Here is an 18,847-nt window from a genome sequence, read left to right on the forward strand (position 1 = left end):
CAGAACCCGTGAGGAGAGGAGCTCTAAAATCGGACTTTCCCTGAAAGTTATCAACCATATCGATCGATACTATTCCTGTTACAGAAGTATTAGTACAAACACAGCTCTGATACCAAATGAAATTACACACCTAGAGGGGGGGTGAATAGGTGTTATGGCTAATATACCCGATTTTTATAAGTTACCGAATAATTAATCTGTCAATGACAGCCTGCTGTTAAGTTTCAGAGTAAACAGTTAGCTTGCTAACAAGATAAATGCAATGCAGTGAATATAAAGCAGTATGCTAGCAACACCAAGAATTTTAGCCAGGTTCGACCCCTAACCCTAATGGTCTACATCCTGGTCCCCTACCAACTGGTAAGAGATTATATTATTAATCAATAATATCAACAATTACAAGATTCAATAATATAACTCCCTTTCTCCCTTGTTCCTGTTATCAGCCTGCTGAAACCCCTGAACCACGAACCAAAAGCCTACCAAGACCTATACTTCCCAAGTATATTCTTCTAGCTAACTAGTCCCCTTGTTCCCTTGTTTCACAAGCTGGATACACAGCAACAAAACATTACACCTTAAACAATACAATGAATAAGTGTAATACAACCGAAACTATGAACTCTTAGTATAGATATATATGCAAAGATAAGCACTAGAGCTCAAGAAACGATTTAGCAATGTAAAGAGTTGTATTTCAGAAAGCTTGGTGTGTTCTCCTTGTTTTTAAAACCCGAAATCACACTCAAGTATTTATACATCATACTAACGGTCACAATCCAACAAATTTCCAACGATCTTGGTAACAACCTCACGTTTAAATTTGATTTGAATAATGAACGTTTGGATGACATAAGTTTACTGAGTAAAAGATAATTCACGTTTGAAATCATCTCAGTAAAGTATTTAAATAATATCCGTTTGAAACAAAATAGGAGTTGTTCAAAAGATAAGATTTCTTTGAGAGAAAATCTCCTATTAGTTAGGAAAACGTTTTTTTGAATGAAAACTCTTTATAAAACCGAGCTCTAATATTTATATAAGATATATACAAATATTAGAATCCTTACAAAGTCGTTTCCTATTAAATCTCCATGAAAATAGAGTTTGATCTTTATCCAATTGTTTCTCTGTTCACGCTGTTAGCCTGCTGATAGCTTGTAAATATCCTTGTAAGCTTGATGACAGCTATAATCATGCTAACATCCTGAAATACTGTTAGTCCGCATAAACAACCTTTGATAGCATGCTTACACATATCAGTTTCATGTTATTAGCTTGCTGTTAGTGTCATCATCAAAACCTTGAGAGTATCAGTTGTGGGTTTATACCTTGAAGACTAAAGTACAAGTATTAGATGTGTTTAAGCATTTTCAGGCTCTAGTTGAGAGACAGACTGGGAAGAAACTGAAGTGTATCCGGACAGATAATGGAGGGGAATATATAGGTCCCTTTGATGTGTATTGTAGACAGTAGGGTATTCAGCATCAAAAGACTCCACCAAAGACACTTCAGCTTAATGGTTCACTAGTGGAGCGGGTCAGATGTTTACTTTCACATGCTGAGTTGCTGATGTCTTTCTGGGGTGAGGCACTGAATACTGCGGTAAATGTATTAAATCTCTCACCTTGTGTTCCTTTACAGTTTGATATTCCCGATAAAGTTTGGAGTGGTAAAGATGTTTATTATGATCATTTGCGTGTCTTTGGATGCAGGGTTGTGCATATTCCCAAAGATGAAAGGTCTAAACTAGATGTGAAGACTAAAGAGTGTATATCCCTTGGTTATAGCCAAGATGAGTTTGGTTATAGGCTCTATGATCTAGTTTCAAAGCAGATTGTGAGAAGCCAAGATGTTATCTTTATTGAAGATCAGAGTTTGAAAGATGTTTGGAAGGCAGAGTTAGTTCCTCAACATAACAATTATCTGGTTGATTTGGATCCAGTTCCTCCAAGACATGTGGACTCACAGGTTGAAGACGATGCTTATGATAATGACCAACATGACACTAATACTGATACTCCCGACAATAGTGACATGGATGATGATGCCCATGAGGAGTCACCTGTACAAAATATTCCACCATTCGTTCCACTCAGGCGGTCTAATAGAGATCGTCATCCTTCCAACAGGTATTCTGCTGATGAGTATATTCTATTGACTGATAGTGGTGAATCTGAATCTTATGCATAAGCTATGGTAGATGAGCACAAGAAGGAGTGGGTTTATGCTATGCAAGATGAGATGAAATCCTTGTATGAGAATAATACTTTTGAGTTGGTGAAGCTAGCTATGGGGAAACGAGCTTTGAAAAACAGGTGGGTTTACAGAGTGAAGCAAGATGAGCATACTTCACAACCACGGTACAAAGCTAGGTTGGTCGTCAAGGGATTCAGTCAAAAAAAGGATATTGATTTTGATAAGATTTTTATTCCCGTTGTTAAGATGACATCAATTCGTACGGTGATTGGTTTCACAGCTAGTCTTGATTTGGAGGTTCAACAAATGGATGTCAAGACAGATTTTCTACATGGTGACTTGGACAAAGAAATCTATATGGAGCAGCCTGAAGGTTTTCAGGTTAAAGGTAAAGAGGGGTATGTTTGTAGACTTCTAAAAATTCTATATGGTTTGAAGCAAGCACCAAGGCGGTGGTACAAGAAGTTCGAGGCATTAATGAAGAAGCAAGGCTACCATAAGACTATTTATGATCATTGTGTTTTTGTTCAGAGATTTTCAGATGATGATTTTATCATATTATTGCTTTATGTGGATGACATGCTTATTGTTGGCAAAAATACTGAAAGAATTTCCCGACTGAAGCAACAGTTGATCCCACTACACCAAATATGGCCTATTGCAACGCCAAGAAAACGTAATATTAGGCCCCAAAAGTGTTACAATATACTCTATTGTAACATTTTTGTCAAAAATCAGCGTTGCGTTTACTGCCGTTGCAATAGACCCCTATAGTAACGTTTTGGATACTTTTTGCAACACATATATGGTATTGCAATAGCAAATTTATTGTAACACTTTGGAATGTTATGGTAACACAATTATTGTGTTGCAATAGTATATTGTAACACAATTTTGTAACACTATTTAAGGTAGATATGTTACAAATTTGCAACGTTTTTGAACCTATTATAACATTGTTTCTACGTTTAGTTGGTCTCAGTCCTTGCAACGTTAAATTGCAACATTTTATCCATATTGTAACATTTTATTTTGGTTTTTTAGCAACATATGTGTGCAACATTTGTTCCCTTTTTGTAATGTATTTTAGTTTTTTGTAACATTTTAATGTAACACATTTGATCCTATTATAATACTTTGACATAACATTTGCAACACATAGATGCAACACATTAAACTAATTCAGATTGAATATACCAGGCCTGCATTTTCTTCAAGCCATGCCACACAAATGTAGCAAACCAACAACATACCAAACTTGCTTCATTGCAAATCCAACAAAAACATATAGTACAAAATAAGTCATCTACTACATCAGTTACTTCTATAACTTTAGTTTAAAGTCGATACGCATAGTAGACATACACAATCTTACATGAATAATTAGTCTTTCATGATATGCCAAAACAACCACCTTACCAAAAGTTATATAAGTTATATAGATAATTAATAACGAAGATATTAATTGTTGTCATCCTCGTCTTCGTGACCTTCCTCGCCAATGTCATCTTCTTCACTGTTGTTATCATCCTCACCATTGTCCTCTTCATCTTCTTCACTTGCATCACCAGCCCACAAATCTTCAACATCAAGGTTTTTGAAATCAGGATTGATATCTCCCAATTTTGCCATTACCCTTTTCATTTTTCACACATCTTTCTGTCTATTTCAGCCATAACTTCCTTCGTAATGGTCTTTCTCAGCTCATCCACATTAGCAGTACTAGTCGTGAGAAGTTTTTCCTCCTGAGCTTTGTTTGTTTTCCTACATCTACCTGATCTGCCCAAAAGCCAATTCGGTCCATGGCTTGGTTTTTTTGACTGGCTCCTCATTTTCATCTTCGGCATCAGGATTTGTCTACCAAATAAACATAAATACAAACACATTAGTACTCAAAGTCTGTAACACCCTTTTATTAGAAATTGGATATTATTAAAAAGATTAAAATGATCATTACCTTGTATTTGCGTTTAGGGTCCCGTTTATGTGTTATCTCATAAATATTACCCTTTGGAGCTAATTGTTCAGGTGGGATCTTCTTCTCTGTTTTCTGCAGAGATAATACAAGTAATACGTTATAAAGGAATAAAATAGTGTGCATTTCATAAACTCACGGAAATTACAGAAAAATTTAAAACCAATACATACTATTTTCTCTCCAATTTGCGCAAAGCTTATGTGACCAGCAGTATGAGTTTCCACAATTTTTGACGATTTTCAGCATTTTCCCTAGACCGTCTATGACCATTCAGGAATTAAGTGCAAATTATATTTATCAAATTCAGTACTTAAAGTGCAAATCATATATATTAAATCATTTATAATATTCAGTATACTTTAAAATCATCATTTAAAGTGCAAATTATATATATTATATTCAGTATTTAAAGTCCAACTTATCGATATATACCTGCACTTCTTCATCTGCCCAGTAATTAAGTAGCACCTTTAATTCTTCGACTGGAATGACCTCAGGCTTATTTTTTAGTCTATCATCATCATTATCATATTTGAAATAATGATCCTTCTTAATTCTGGTCTTGTGCAGCCTCCACAAAGAACCAATAGTGCGTAATGTATATGTTCTTCCTTCTTCAGGAATGTCATATTTGGTCTACAATAATTTTTGTGTTTGAACATTAGGGATGTATACACAACATAAAATATATCTAGAGTATTATAATATTTTACAAACTCAACACGATGAAAGGAGAATATACAAAAAGAAACTAAAGTAGTTTTCATATTTACCTTGACAAAACTCCATAGCTCATCCTTCCGTTTTTCAGGAAATCTACGCCAATTAATGCAATCAAGTGGCACACTCTGTCTACTCAAAGTCCCCAAAAAGTTTTTGAACTCAGACAAGACCTTGTCATCATCAGCAATGGCCTGAAGCTCGAAGTTTAACTTAATAATCTTCTTCTCATCAGGCCTCCTTGTGTACACATTATTCATCAATGTTGGTCCCCTACCCTTTTTTCTTTCAAGTGCCTCATCTTGAGATTCTGTTTGAACTGGCTAATCAGCACCATCATTGACCATTTTATTTTTTTCTTCTTCTCGGATCTTTTCTTGTTTTCTCAACAATACATAATCCTCCATTGTACCTACACCTCGCTTGGAACTTTTTTTTCACAGGCATCTTTTTCGATGGGAGGGGAGGTTGAAGTTCTTCACGCAGGGGAGGGGGTGGTGGAAAATTTTCAGGCAGGGGAGGGGGAGGTGGAAGATTTTCAGGCAGGGGAGGGGGAGGTGGAAGATTTTCAAGCAGGGGTGGGGGAGGTGGTAAGTTCTCAGCTAGTGGTGAAGATTGGGCAGTACTTTCCATCTAATCATCCAAACAAAAAATTCATTAGAACAAATATATTAATTCACATCAATTAAAATAATGTGAATTGCAGTTTTTGTACCTGATTAGAAGCAGTGATGACTGAACGTGTTCTTGGCCTGCGAATTGGATTAGTCACCACCTTTTGTTTTTTTGTCTTCATTTGTTTTTTTTGGCAGCTTCCTTTTCCATGATCTCTTCATTTTCTTGTTCATCAGGAACATACTCCTTATTAGAACAATGTTCATCATCATCTTGAACCTTTGCTTTTACAACCTTGAGATTAAGACCATCTGCCAGTGTTTTTAATCCAAGCTGGTCGACCTTCTTTTTGTTTCCTAAAATCAAATCCATCCTCTTTTTTTCATATTCACATAACTGAAATGGTAGTGTGTATATATATATATATATGTATATTATATAAGAATCCATAACATAATTGATAGGAATAATAACACTATAGATAATTCAAAAAAATAGTAAGATGTATTTCACCTCTTGAGCAGTATATGCTGGTTGAAAAGTTGACTTTTCAGACCGTGGCTTTTTAGGATTTCCTCTCTGTTTTTTTAGCCCTTCAATTGTCACAAAATTGTGCTTAGCAACTAAACTTGTTAATCAACAAGGATATCTCATTTTTGTTTAAATCAACGTCAAGTAATAACAAATAATTAGTGTTGAGTGCGTGAAGTGTTACCTTCAAAAAAGCTAGTCCTTGGTCTCACAATCACATGTGGCTGCATTTGTGACATAGGCGTGATGAAATTGTCAACCACAACATCAAGATATAAATTTATTTCCTCTCCTTCGACAGCAGTTGTAAACTAAATCAAATCCCCATCATTAGCAATTAGTTTCCAACCACCAGGCGGTTTTTGCGCACATAAATTCCACCAATTTCGTTATATTTTAGATCATCCTTCACGTACTCCATAACAACTATGTATGAAAATTTATCAGAATCAATATACTCTAGAACCTCGTGAACCGTCCCACCTATGTATGTAGTTTTCGTGAACTGTCCCTTGTGGTGTAACTTGAGAATATAATCTTTTTCCGCCATTTTGAAAATATAAACACAAAACTGGTTAACAACAAACAGTTGATATTATAAACACTACTAGACAGATGTTATTGGAAAAATAATATATAAAACCAATCTTGTAAACTTAAAGCGAGAAATAACTAATTGCATACAAACTTACAAGAAAACAATTAATGAAAAACAAGCGAGAAATAATTCATTTTCCAGTAGTGATTACATACTAAATGAGTAACAATAATAATTAAGCAGGTCTTCAAGCAATTAAGATTACAACAAAAGCAAGTGCAACAATAATCTAGGAACTAAGTTCTCTATTTTTTAGAATATTTCAGCATTATCCTCCTCTGGATCGTCAGGTGTAACATGTATTTGCTTTGTCGGAATGTCATCTCTGCACCAATTAATAACATGATCAACGTCATGTACTTGTCCTCGTGACTCATAATTTATGTCAGCAACATGTTCAACTGAACCCATCCCATCTTCCACATCAGAATAATGATCCTTTGGAGATTTCTTGATAACAAAATGTAAGTTTTTGTCAGTAGGATCTTCTATATAGAAGACCTGTTGGACTTGTGTAGCGAGAACGAAAGGATCTTCTTTTTGACATAGCTGGTTAAAGTTCACTCTTGTTAGGCCATAGCAGTCCTTACCCACAATATGAGACCTAATTAAGTCACAATACCAACAAATTCACTACTAATCCTATACAGACATATATATAAATATACAAAAAAGCCCTAATTTGCTCTAAAATTTCAACATGCAAACAGAATCTACCTTCTAACATACATATACATATAAAAAGATTTGGGGGTTTTACCTCAAATCGAAGCTCTAATTTACTCCTCTAGACGTTTTCAAAGCAGAGACGAGAAAGAGAGATGAGCCACAGAGGTGAGCGAGAGAGATGAGCCACAGAGTTGAGCCAAAGAGATGAGTGAGAGAGGTGAGTGAGAGCGATGAGCGAGAGAGAGAGATGCGCGCGGGAGAGGTGAGTGAGTGGTGGAGAGAGATAGTGTGAGAGAGAGTTGAGGGTACTGTAATAAAATTTTTGTGTAATAAAATTTTGGTACCAAATTTTTGTATCTCGCCAATTAAACTTGAAGCCCCCGCCTATTTTTCAGCCAAAATGTAAACTATGTATTGTAACGCTTTTAAAAGTATTGCGTTTGGTCTAAATTTTGTTTTTGACAAGTTCGTTCGTAACACTTATCTATTTTATACAACACTTTGCAAAATATTGCAATAGAGTAGCAAATTTTTTATCTATTGCAACATTTTATGCAACACAAATGTATGTTAGGGTTGCAATAGGCCAGATTTGGTGTAGTGTGAGTAAGTCCTTTGCCATGAAAGACTTGGGGCCAGCGAAACAGATTCTTGGCATTCGTATTCATCGAGATAGAGTGGCCAAGAAGTTCCATATATAACAAGAGCAATATATTGAGAAGGTGATTGGCAGGTTCAGCATGGATAAATCTAAAGTTGTTAGTCCTACTCTTACAACCAACTTTAAGTTAACTTAAAAGGATTCACCTTCTATGAAGGAAGAAATGGTTAGGAATCAATAATTTTTGATGATAACATAAACACTCTGTAACATGTTTTATTTAGAATCTTTATCAAAATTTCAGTTGTAATTGTTATATTTCTTGTCCTTGAGAATTATCAACGGATGAATAGAATAGGGTGGCTAATTGTAAATATCCAATGCCATGTAATTCTATCTAAGTGAAGGATATTCAACTGATGAGATGTAACTATTCAACTGATAAAGACTGGATCATGTGTCAACTGATGGAAACCAAGCATTCAACTGAAGACAAAGTGTTCAACTGATGATGCTAAGGAATTCAACTGATGAGATTGGAACAGCATTCAACTGATGAAGTCTGTAATTCGTTCAACAGATGAAGGAGCTTTCAACTGATGTAGCAAAGAGCAGTTGAAAGTGACTAGAGCTTAAGCCTGACAAATCACATGGATCAAATTATACTAAAATAGACATGGAAGCCTGATTAGGACAACAAAGTAGAAGCAGAAACATTCTTATCTTATGCAATGCAACCTGGATCAAATCAAGATGATGGTCAAAGATGAAGACATCATAGAAAGCATGCATAAGACAAAGATGTGCAGCATTGTTTAGATTAGAGTGCACAATTTGTATTCTAGTTAAAAGCTTTGTAAAACTTGGAGTATATAACCAAGTTAGAAGCATCAGTTGAAAGAGTTTGAAAAACTTGAGAGAAAATCTGAGAGTTAGAAACTATTCAAGTGGTGAACCTGCAGCTGTGCGAATTGTAATCAATCCACAGATTCTTCAATATAAAATATCACGGGTGGATCATTCAATCCACCCGTATTTTTAATACTTGGTGTTTTTGTGCTTTATTGTTTTAAGTGTTCTTGTTCTTGAATCTTTTAATTTGAAAAAGATTGTATTCAACCCCCCTTCTACAATCTTTCTCATAGTTAGTGTAAAATAACAATTGGTATCAGAGCGAGGTTGTTCGCAAAAATCTACACGCAAGCGCACGTGATCACAAGTAATATATTAAGTTCGTTCCCACAGAGACTGGTGAATTAAGAATACGCACCTATGCAACAATGTATGATCAATTATCACTGCCAAGACAATTAACAAGGATGTTTTTCTTTTATACTAATAACTAAAATTACTAATCAAATTCAGAATAGGAAAACACATGGGATTCTAACTTCATTATCGAATTCATCTAGAATTGGAATTACTGACTAACATGCGACTGTTGATCCTAATCAGACAACACGAAAGTAATACATGCCAACTCTCGTTGCACAAATATCATACCACTCAAAATCCACAATTAAGACAGAAATCTCATGGACACCAACAAAGCTCAGACCCTATATCTCTATAGCGGTAGTGTAAGCAGAGAGGTTTAATAACAAGTCGTCTATCGTGATTACACAGGGTGATAAAAATAGTTCAAGTCTACCACAAATTATGCTTCATTCACATAATCCTATGTTTACATGGCATAGTTCTAAATTCAATCATCCACTCTCGCTTCAGAAAGAATTAACAAACAACTTAGAAGTTAGCTACGCTCCTAAGAAGAATAAGCACGGCTCATGCAAAGAAATCAACATACGTCATAAAATCACATAATTAATATTCGTTACTAGACTACATCGATAAATCCATTAGAATCCCATGAAGGCGGTTAGTTCATAATCGAACTAATCGACATCATGGGTTCTAATGAAAACATGATAAATAAACGACAAGAATTAACGGAATAAAAATGCTTGAATTAATAATAAAGATCACACGTTACAGATTTGATGTTCACGATCTCGCTCGAACTGTCACTTCCTCGCGAAGAACGATCTAATACAAACTGATAATGTGCTTGAATGATTAACTGAAAACTACGATATTGTTCTCTACTAAACTACTTCTACGAGGCTAGGGTTTTACACATGAGAATTTAAAATAAATTGACCAAGTCAACCGGGCCTCGACCGCTGCTAAAATCCGTCAGAAAAGCTGTAAAAATCGGCCCGGGGAACTTCTGCTGGGCGCGGCCGCGCTAAACTAGCGCAGGCGCGCTAGTGGCAGCAGTAAGTAGCGCGGGCGCGCTAGAAGTTAGCGCGGGCGCGCTACTGTCTATCATGGCAGCCCTATTTCTTCGTTTTCAGCTCGTTCTCGCGTGCACGTCCTTCCTCGCTCCTAGTACTACTTCCGTAGGTGATCACGGTTGCATTTAGCACATGCAACAAGCCCTTTAAACCCCTAGATAGCTCTAGTGGACGAGTGTGTTCTCGTGAGGGTTTGTAGAAGATGTACCCACAAAATCCCAAGTCGTGATGAATCCACAATTCTCTATTCTTGCAATTAATGCACCAAAAACAACCTAAAATGATAGAAAATCACTTCATCACCTCAACTCGTGACCTGCACAGAAAAACACTAAAAACACATCAAAAGACACTAAACACTTAAGTACAACCAACCAATTTAAGTGGAAATGAAGGCTTATAAGTGCGTATAAATACCACTTATCACACCCCCAAACTTAAACTGATGCTTGTCCTCAAGCGTCAACGACACTATACAATAATACAATGCAATGCATGAATGCAACTACTTGATGAATGAGTGAACTATGAAGTAATTGCCGTGCCAATTATAATACCTCAGATTGTGCTAATGTTCTCGAGTTTCATCTCTCTCGCTACCAAGTCAATTACTCTTCTATTTACAAGTGTGGAGTGCCAGTGTGTGCAAGCATGCTCTTTTATTGAGACAAGACAAAAACTACTACTCCCACAGAGTCCCAATCAAGAATCGTAAAAGTTTAAAACTAACACCCCGTCACTCCCGTCCAACTAAAAGCCAAGGTCCCAAAGAATATCCACACCCTTCTATTTTATTCCATATTGATTAATTGCTCGGTCTAAGGTTAGAGCGCTTCGCAGTGTAAATGCGTTACGAACACCACAAGACTTCACACACCAATTATTCACTCTATTCTAGTGGTTTATTTAACCGTGCAATGGTTGAGATCCCTAAAGATTTATGCACTAGTACCCATGTAGCGAGCGTTGGGTCAACAATCCCAAACCACGAAGGGCTTTAGGTTGTTAGGCACAAAGTCCCCTCAGGCTTAATTACTCGAGTACTAATGAGCTCAACCTAGTTAATTCTACCACTTATTTTTTCTAGTGAATTTATTTACTACTATTTTTTATTTTTTTCTTTTTCTTTCTTTTTTTTTTCTAGAAAGGTATATCTACTCCTCAGTTCCCCCAAACTTAAGATTTACAGATCTAAGCTGAAGGGTGTTCAATTCAATCCTAGAATTCATGGAATTTCGTCTAAATCCTATCTCAAGAACATATGTGAATTACAATTTCCAACACAAGCAATTTTCAAGTACTAACCTAGCATTGCAATTGAAACTACTAATCAAGAACTACGCACATAACTCATCATAGGCAATTAGCTTGGCTTAACTTCATAATTCATGCAAATGCTCGTGATACTAACTACGACAATAAAAAAAAATGAGAAAAATAAAAATAAGAAAAAAAAACATGAGAAAACATAGAAAACATGAGAAAAATAAAATAAACGTGAACTACATGAACTAACTAACACATGCACTAATAACCCATGCAATAATAAACTACATTATAATAATATGCTCTTCCTTAGATTACCACCCCCAAACTTAAAATTTTCAATGTCCCCATTGAAAGTGATAAAAAGGCTAGAGCACCCACATACCTACTCGGAGTCCGAGTCCTCCCCCTCCTCTGCTGGAGGTGAATCAGGTGGAGGATACTGCATCCCTGCTCCGAATACTGGCCACTGAACTGTGACCCCCTGTGCCTGAAAAGCACTACCTAGAGCCTGTGTCAAATCAAACGCAAACCTCTGGTGGATGTCATGCATCGTGTCCATCCGTCTCGCTAGTCGGCGATAATGAACATCTCCCATCGGTTCGGAGCTCCGCTCCGTCTGAGAAGTACCAGCTCCAGAAGCTCTAGTCTGCTCCCTCCTCACAAATGCTGGACGTCCCCCTGGCATCTCATCATATATGTATCCTAGGCCTCGAGGGTGGGGAACTCCTCCTTCCCACTCTGTCATCCGACTGATCGCCGAATGATCAATAGGTGTTGCCGGCAACTGTAATTGCTCGTTGGCTGGCCAACGCACACCACTCGATCGACAGAGCTTCGTAACAATTGTGCCATATGGAATGGCACCAGTGGTTCCTCCCTGTAAGAACCGCAGAATCCCCTGATGAATAACATGTCCCAGATCAATATACTTGCCCGAGACAATCCCAAAGAGCAGAATAGCTCTATCCACTGTCACCTCATGCCCATGTGAAGATGGCATGATGTTAGCACAGATGAAGGCGTTCCACGCCTTCGCATACCGGTTCAACGCGGCTGCTGGAAACGAAACATGTGCCGGCAAAGGAGGTGCAGTCATCTTCCAAGTCGTGTCCGGCACACACATATCATACACCAACCGCTCAAAATCTATCGGATCATCATCAAACCGGCGTTTAGCACGCCCGATCCTCTCCACGACCCAATCTTCTTCATTACGGCGCTTGGCACGCCCCCCAATAACTCTACGGATCGCCTCCGCACTATAATCAACACGGATTCCCCGCACCACCGTGAATCCATCGCGATTCTCCTTGGCATTAGCATAAAACTCTCGAATAATAGCCAAGGGAACCGCCTCCGGAGCCTCGCAAAAAGACTCCCAACCCCGTTCTTGAATCATGTTCAAGAGCTCACCATCTTCCGCCGTGGGTAAGAATCCTCTCTCCTTAACTATCGACTTATTCATAAGCCGTTGAAATTCGGTTCGTGCACCATCGGAAGTGAACTCAACCTCACCCATCGAGGAAGAATCGCTAGATGTAGGGGCTTGGGTGCTTGGTCCTTGTGATCTTCGGGCTCTTTTGGGTGCCATTGGTAGAGATTTAGAGTTGCAAGAGATTTGTGTGTAGTGGGTTTGAGAGAATTGGAGGTAGTTGTGTGTATGGATGTGTATATATAATTAGGGTTTAGAGAATTATAATGGGATTTGGAGATGGGTTTTGTGTTTATATAAGGATTGGAGAGCTGAGTTAGGGTTTTATGGGATGTATTTCGGGCTAGGCATGCAAAATTAGGATTGTGGGCTTTTAAAAACGAAAAGAAAATATTTTTGGGAGAAAAATCGCCAGTCCCGGCAGTCAGTAGCGCGGCCGCGCTAAGTGTAGCGCGGGCGCGCTGTGCACTTTAGCGCGGGCGCGCTGGACACTAGCGCGGGCGCGCTAGTGTCTGACACCGGAGGCTGATTTTCTCGATTTTTGTGTTTTTGAGGTTTACAATGGTACAATGTGGTTCCAATGCGTGGGTTGCCTCCCACGAAGCGCTTGTTTAACGTCGTTAGCTCGACGTGAAGTCCAGAATTAATCCGATTCCGACTGAAGAATCGTGGTTTGTACCTCACGATTCACATTTCCGCCAAAGTAAGGCTTCAACCTTTGACCATTAACCTTAAATGATTCATCCGGTGATTTTGCATAGATTTCTACCGCACCGTGGGGAAATACCGTTTTGACTGTAAATGGCCCTGACCAGCGTGACTTGAGTTTCCCTGGAAACAGCTTCAACCGAGAGTTATACAATAGAACCAATTGACCTACTACAAAAGATTTTTGTATCAACCGCTGATCATGCAGTCTTTTCACCTTCTCTTTGTAGAGTTTGTTATTTTCATAAGCACAGAGACGGAACTCCTCTAACTCATTGAGTTGCATCATTCGTTTCTCTCCAGCTAATTGTAAGTCGAAATTCAACTTCTTTAATGCCCAGTAAGCTTTATGTTCCAACTCAACTGGTAAGTGACAAGCCTTCCCAAACACTAACTGAAATGGCGAAGTACCCAACGGTGTTTTATAAGCTGTTCGATAAGCCCAAGCAGCCTCATCTAATCGTAAGGACCAGTCTTTCCTAGAAGGGTTAACCACCTTCTCTAATATGCGTTTGATCTCTCTGTTAGACACTTCAGCTTGACCATTCGTTTGAGGATGATAAGCAGTAGCAACCCGGTGATTGATATTATATCTCGACATCAAGGTTGTGAATTTCCGATTGCAAAAATGAGAGCCTTCATCACTGATAATGACTCTAGGGACTCCGAAACGGGTAAAGATTTGTTTTTGAAGAAATTGCAAGACCACCTTAGCATCATTTGTAGGTAAAGCTTTCACCTCCACCCATTTAGACACATAATCAACTGCTAATAGAATATACTGGTTGTTGCAAGACGAAATGAACGGTCCCATAAAGTCAATACCCCAAACATCAAATATTTCGACTTCCAAAAGCATTTTAAGAGGCATTTCATTCCTCCTAGAAATATTACCTGTACGCTGACAACGATCGCAACCCAACACGAACTGATGAGCATCTTTAAACAGAGTTGGCCAGTAAAAACCTGCTTGAAGTACCCTCTTTGCTGTCTTCTCTCCGCTATAATGGCCTCCATAACCAGTGGAATGGCACTCGCGCAAAACTCCCTCAACTTCATTATTAGGGATACACCGTCTGAGAATTTGATCGACTCCTTGTTTAAACAAAAAGGGTTCATCCCAAATATACCATTTTACATCGTGAAGGAATTTCTTGCGTTGAGCATAAGAGAATTCTGGAGGAATGACCTTACTCACCAGATAATTTACAATGTCAGCAAACCATGGCTCTTCTGCCTCAACTCCAAACAACTGTTCGTCTGGGAAGAATTCATTGATTAGAGTGTTGTCGGTAGTTTGTTTGCTGTGATCTTCTAGTCTGGATAAATGATCCGCTACCTGATTTTCTGTGCCCTTCCGATCTTTAATTTCCACATCAAATTCTTGGAGTAATAAAACCCAGCGAATTAGTCTTGGTTTAGAATCCTTCTTTGAGATGAGATACCGAATGGCTGCATGATCAGTATATACCACTACCTTTGTTCCAAGAAGATAAGACCTGAACTTCTCAAAGCTAAAGACAATAGCTAGAAGTTCTTTTTCAGTAGTAGTGTAGTTCAATTGTGCATCATTTAATGTTTTGCTGGCATAGTAGATAACATGAAACACATTACTTGTTCTCTGGCCCAGTACAGCTCCTACAGCATAATCACTGGCATCACACATTAATTCGAATGGTTTACTCCAATCAGGTGCAGTGATGATAGGTGCTGATGTCAACTTCTTTTTCAAGATTTCAAATGCTTCCAAGCACTCCTCATCAAATTTGAATGGAATGTCTTTCTCTAACAGATTGCAAAGAGGTTTAGAAATTTTTGAGAAATCCTTGATGAACCTCCGATAGAAACCTGCATGACCAAGGAAGCTTCGGATGCCTTTGACTGAAAGTGGTGGAGGAAGATTTTTAATTGTTTCCACCTTCGCTTTATCGACTTCTAGTCCTTTGGCAGATACCTTATGCCCCAATATGATTCCTTCTTGCACCATGAAATGACATTTTTCCCAATTGAGAATCAGATTAGTTTCCACACAGCGCTTAAGAACCATTCTAAGATTCGTGAGGCATTCGTCATAAGATGTTCCAAATACAGAAAAGTCGTCCATGAATACCTCCACATTGATGCCGATCATCTCTGAGAATATTGCCATCATGCACCTTTGAAAGGTGGCTGGTGCACCACATAAGCCAAAAGGTACTCTTCGGAATGCGAAAGTACCATAAGGGCATGTAAAGGTTGTCTTTTCTTGATCCTCCGGAGAAATAGCAATCTGATTATAGCCAGAATACCCATCTAACAGACAATAGAACTCATGGCCAGCCAACCTGTCAAGCATCTGATCAATAAAAGGCAGAGGGAAGTGATCTTTTCTTGTAGCTTTATTTAGCTTTCTGTAGTCCATGCAAATCCTCCAACCAGTGACAGTTCTAGTTGAGATGAGTTCCCCTTTTTCGTTGGCTACTACTGTCATGCCTCCTTTCTTAGGCACACATTGTACTGGGCTCACCCATGAGCTATCTGAAATTGGATATATGATACCTGCATCAAGCCATTTAAGAATCTCTTTCTTTACAACCTCCTTCATGATAGGATTTAGCCTTCTTTGTTGTTCCACTGAAGGTTTGCTTCCTTCTTCAATGAGAATTTTGTGTTGACAAAAGGATGGACTGATTCCCTTGATATCAGCTATGGTCCAACCAATTGCTGTTTTGAATTCCCTTAGCACCCTCAAAAGTTTTTCTTCTTCCTCACCTGACAAGTTAGATGCAATAATAACAGGAATTGTAGAACCTTCACCAAGAAAAGCATACCTCAAGTGATCCGGTAGCGGTTTAAGTTCAAGTTTAGGTGCTTCGATTACTGATGGTTGTAAAGGTTTGTGATCTTCCTTTTGTTCCTCCAAGCCAAGAGATTCGACAGGTGGTTCAAAATTCCTTCTCCAAGGTGATGAGTTAAGATGATGGATTTCTTCCAATTCTTCTTCACTGTCCAATTCCTCATCATTGGTAAGGATTGCTTCCAATGCATCATTCTGTAAAACCCGCTGGCTATTAGCTTCTGCCGTAGTATCAAGCACATCCATACTGAAACAAGATTCCTCATCAGTTGGTAATTTCATTGCATTGAATACGTTGAACGTGACCGTCTGATCTTGTATTCTCATTGTAAGTTCCCCTTTTTGGACATCGATCAATGTTTGCCCGGTAGCTAAAAAGGGTCTACCCAAGATGATAGGAATCCTTTTGTCTTCTTCAAAGTCAAGAATCACGAAGTCGGCTGGAAATATTAATTGATCAACCTTGACTAGCACATCTTCAATTATACCCCTTGGATATGTGATCGAACGATCAGCCAGTTGTAAGGACATGTTTGTCGGCTTGAGCTCTGGCAGGCCAAGTTGTGTGAAGATAGATAAAGGCATCAGATTGATGCTAGCTCCCAAGTCGCACAGACACTTATCAAAAGAGAACTTCCCAATAGTGCAAGGGATAGTGAAGCTTCCCGGATCTTTAAGCTTAGGTGGTAATTTCTGTTGAAGCACAGCACTACATTCCTCCGTTAAAGCCACTGTCTCTAACTCCTCGAGCTTTAGCTTTTTTGAAAGAATACTCTTCATAAACTTGGCATAGCTAGGCATTTGCTCGAGTGCTTCAGCAAACGGGATGTTGATGTGAAGCTTTTTGAACACTTCAAGGAATTTACCAAATTGCTTATCCAGCTGCTGTTTTTTTAACCTCCTAGGAAATGGAGGTGGTGGATATAATGGTTTTGACACCGGAGCAGCTGCAGGGATAGCCTTATCTTTTTCAACAGTAGGGTTGATTCCAATTGTGTTTGAAGGAAGTTCTGCTAGAATTTCTTGCGGTTCATCACCCTGATCTTGTACTAATGTTGAGGTAGGCCCTGTTGTAGTTTTTCCAGATCTCAGCGTAATGGATTGGACTTGCTCTTTAGGGTCCCTCTTACCTGGTACCTCTGTATCACTAGGGAGATTCCCCTGTGGTCTGCTCAGTAAAGCATTAGCTAACTGACCGACTTGTGTCTCTAAAGCTTTTAAAGTTAATGCCGGACTCTTGTACATGAGCCTTAGTTCTTCCATGTCAGACCTTTCGTTAGCTGAATGCCCATGATTCTGAAATCCCGGAGGGTGATATGGCTGTTTAGGTGCATACTGTTGTGAAGTCCCAGCCTGACTGTACTGTTTAGGTCCCTGTTGAAATCCGTGTTGAGGTTGATTATACCCCTGATTATTACTCCAGCTGAAATTAGGATGATTTCGGTTGTTAGGATGATAAGTAGCTGGAGCAGGCTGTTGACCTCTCTGAAAGTTGCTCACAAATTGTGCTGATTCACTAGAAATGGCACACTGATCAGTAGCATGAGTACCAGCACATAATTCGCAAATAGAGATTGGCTGTTGAATTCCTTGGTGAGCCAGAGAATCAACTTTCATCGTGAGAGCTTTAAGTTGAGCTGCTATAGCTGTAGATGTGTCAAGATCAAGAATTCCGGCTACCTTCCCTTGAGTAAGTCTTTGAGTAGGGTTTTGATATTCATTAGCAGCCATCATTTCAATAAGATCATAAGCTTCTTCATAACTCTTAGCCCATAGCGCACCTCCAGAAGCAGCATCAAGCATAGGTCTGGATTGAGGTCCAAGACCATTATAGAAACTGTTTATTTGCATCCAATCCGGCATGCCATGATGGGGACACTTCCTTAGCATCTCCTTATATCGCTCCCAGGCTTCACAGAATGTTTCTCCTGATTGTTGAGAGAATTGAGATAGAGCATTTCGTAGTGCAGCAGTCTTTGCCATGGGGAAGAATTTAGTAAGAAATTTCTGAGCTAGATCTTCCCATGTAGTAATCGAACCAGATGGTAAAGAATGTAACCATCCCTTAGCCTTATCTCTCAGTGAAAATGGGAAAAGCCTTAGCTTCACAGCTTCATCAGAGACGTCATTAAATTTGAAAGTGTCACAGATCTCTATAAAATTTCGTATATGCATATTGGGATCTTCAGTAGGAGAACCCCCATACTGTACCGAGTTCTGGACCATTTGAATAGTTCCTGGTTTGATTTCAAAGGCTTTGGCTGCGATTGCAGGCCTGACAATGCTTGATTGGATATCATCGATCTTTGGCATAGAGAAATCCTTCAATGCCTTACTGTCTGGTTGTGCTTCAGGTTCTGTCATTGTTTCAGAATCAGAAGAAGAAGTAGAAGA

The 18,847-nt window shown here is 38.7% G+C and overlaps 1 protein-coding gene and 1 non-coding gene across 2 annotated transcripts; one reads left to right on the plus strand and one right to left on the minus strand.

The window, feature by feature from the left end:
• Nucleotides 1-3,660: 3,660 nt before the first annotated feature.
• LOC135152264 (protein PAF1 homolog) lies at nt 3,661-5,693 on the minus strand. Its single transcript, XM_064092122.1, has 7 exons — nt 5,613-5,693; nt 5,339-5,530; nt 4,951-5,220; nt 4,610-4,813; nt 4,157-4,249; nt 3,974-4,056; nt 3,661-3,835 (listed from the first exon to the last, which is right to left on the minus strand). Exons 1-7 carry the CDS (start codon nt 5,691-5,693, stop codon nt 3,661-3,663), a joined length of 1,098 nt encoding a protein of 365 aa, XP_063948192.1.
• Nucleotides 5,694-18,314: 12,621 nt separating this feature from the next.
• On the plus strand, nt 18,315-18,421 carry LOC135152457 (small nucleolar RNA R71). Its single transcript, XR_010291635.1, has one exon. It is a non-coding gene; the product is annotated as a small nucleolar RNA R71 (small nucleolar RNA).
• Nucleotides 18,422-18,847: the final 426 nt, after the last annotated feature.

This window comes from Daucus carota, chromosome 4 (assembly GCF_001625215.2).
Source record: "Daucus carota subsp. sativus chromosome 4, DH1 v3.0, whole genome shotgun sequence".
NCBI classification, from domain to species: domain Eukaryota; kingdom Viridiplantae; phylum Streptophyta; class Magnoliopsida; order Apiales; family Apiaceae; genus Daucus; species Daucus carota.

Bases quoted from the DNA above. Each gene is read 5' to 3' on its own strand.
- LOC135152264 (XM_064092122.1), bottom strand. From the start codon at position 5,693: ATGAAGACAAAAAAACAAAAGGTGGTGACTAATCCAATTCGCAGGCCA. The intron at 4,250-4,609 runs GTATATATCGAT...TTATCTCTGCAG, and splicing joins GGGCAGATGAAGAAGTGCAG to AAAACAGAGAAGAAGATCCC. The intron at 4,057-4,156 runs GTAATGATCATT...TTTATTTGGTAG, and splicing joins ACCCTAAACGCAAATACAAG to ACAAATCCTGATGCCGAAGA.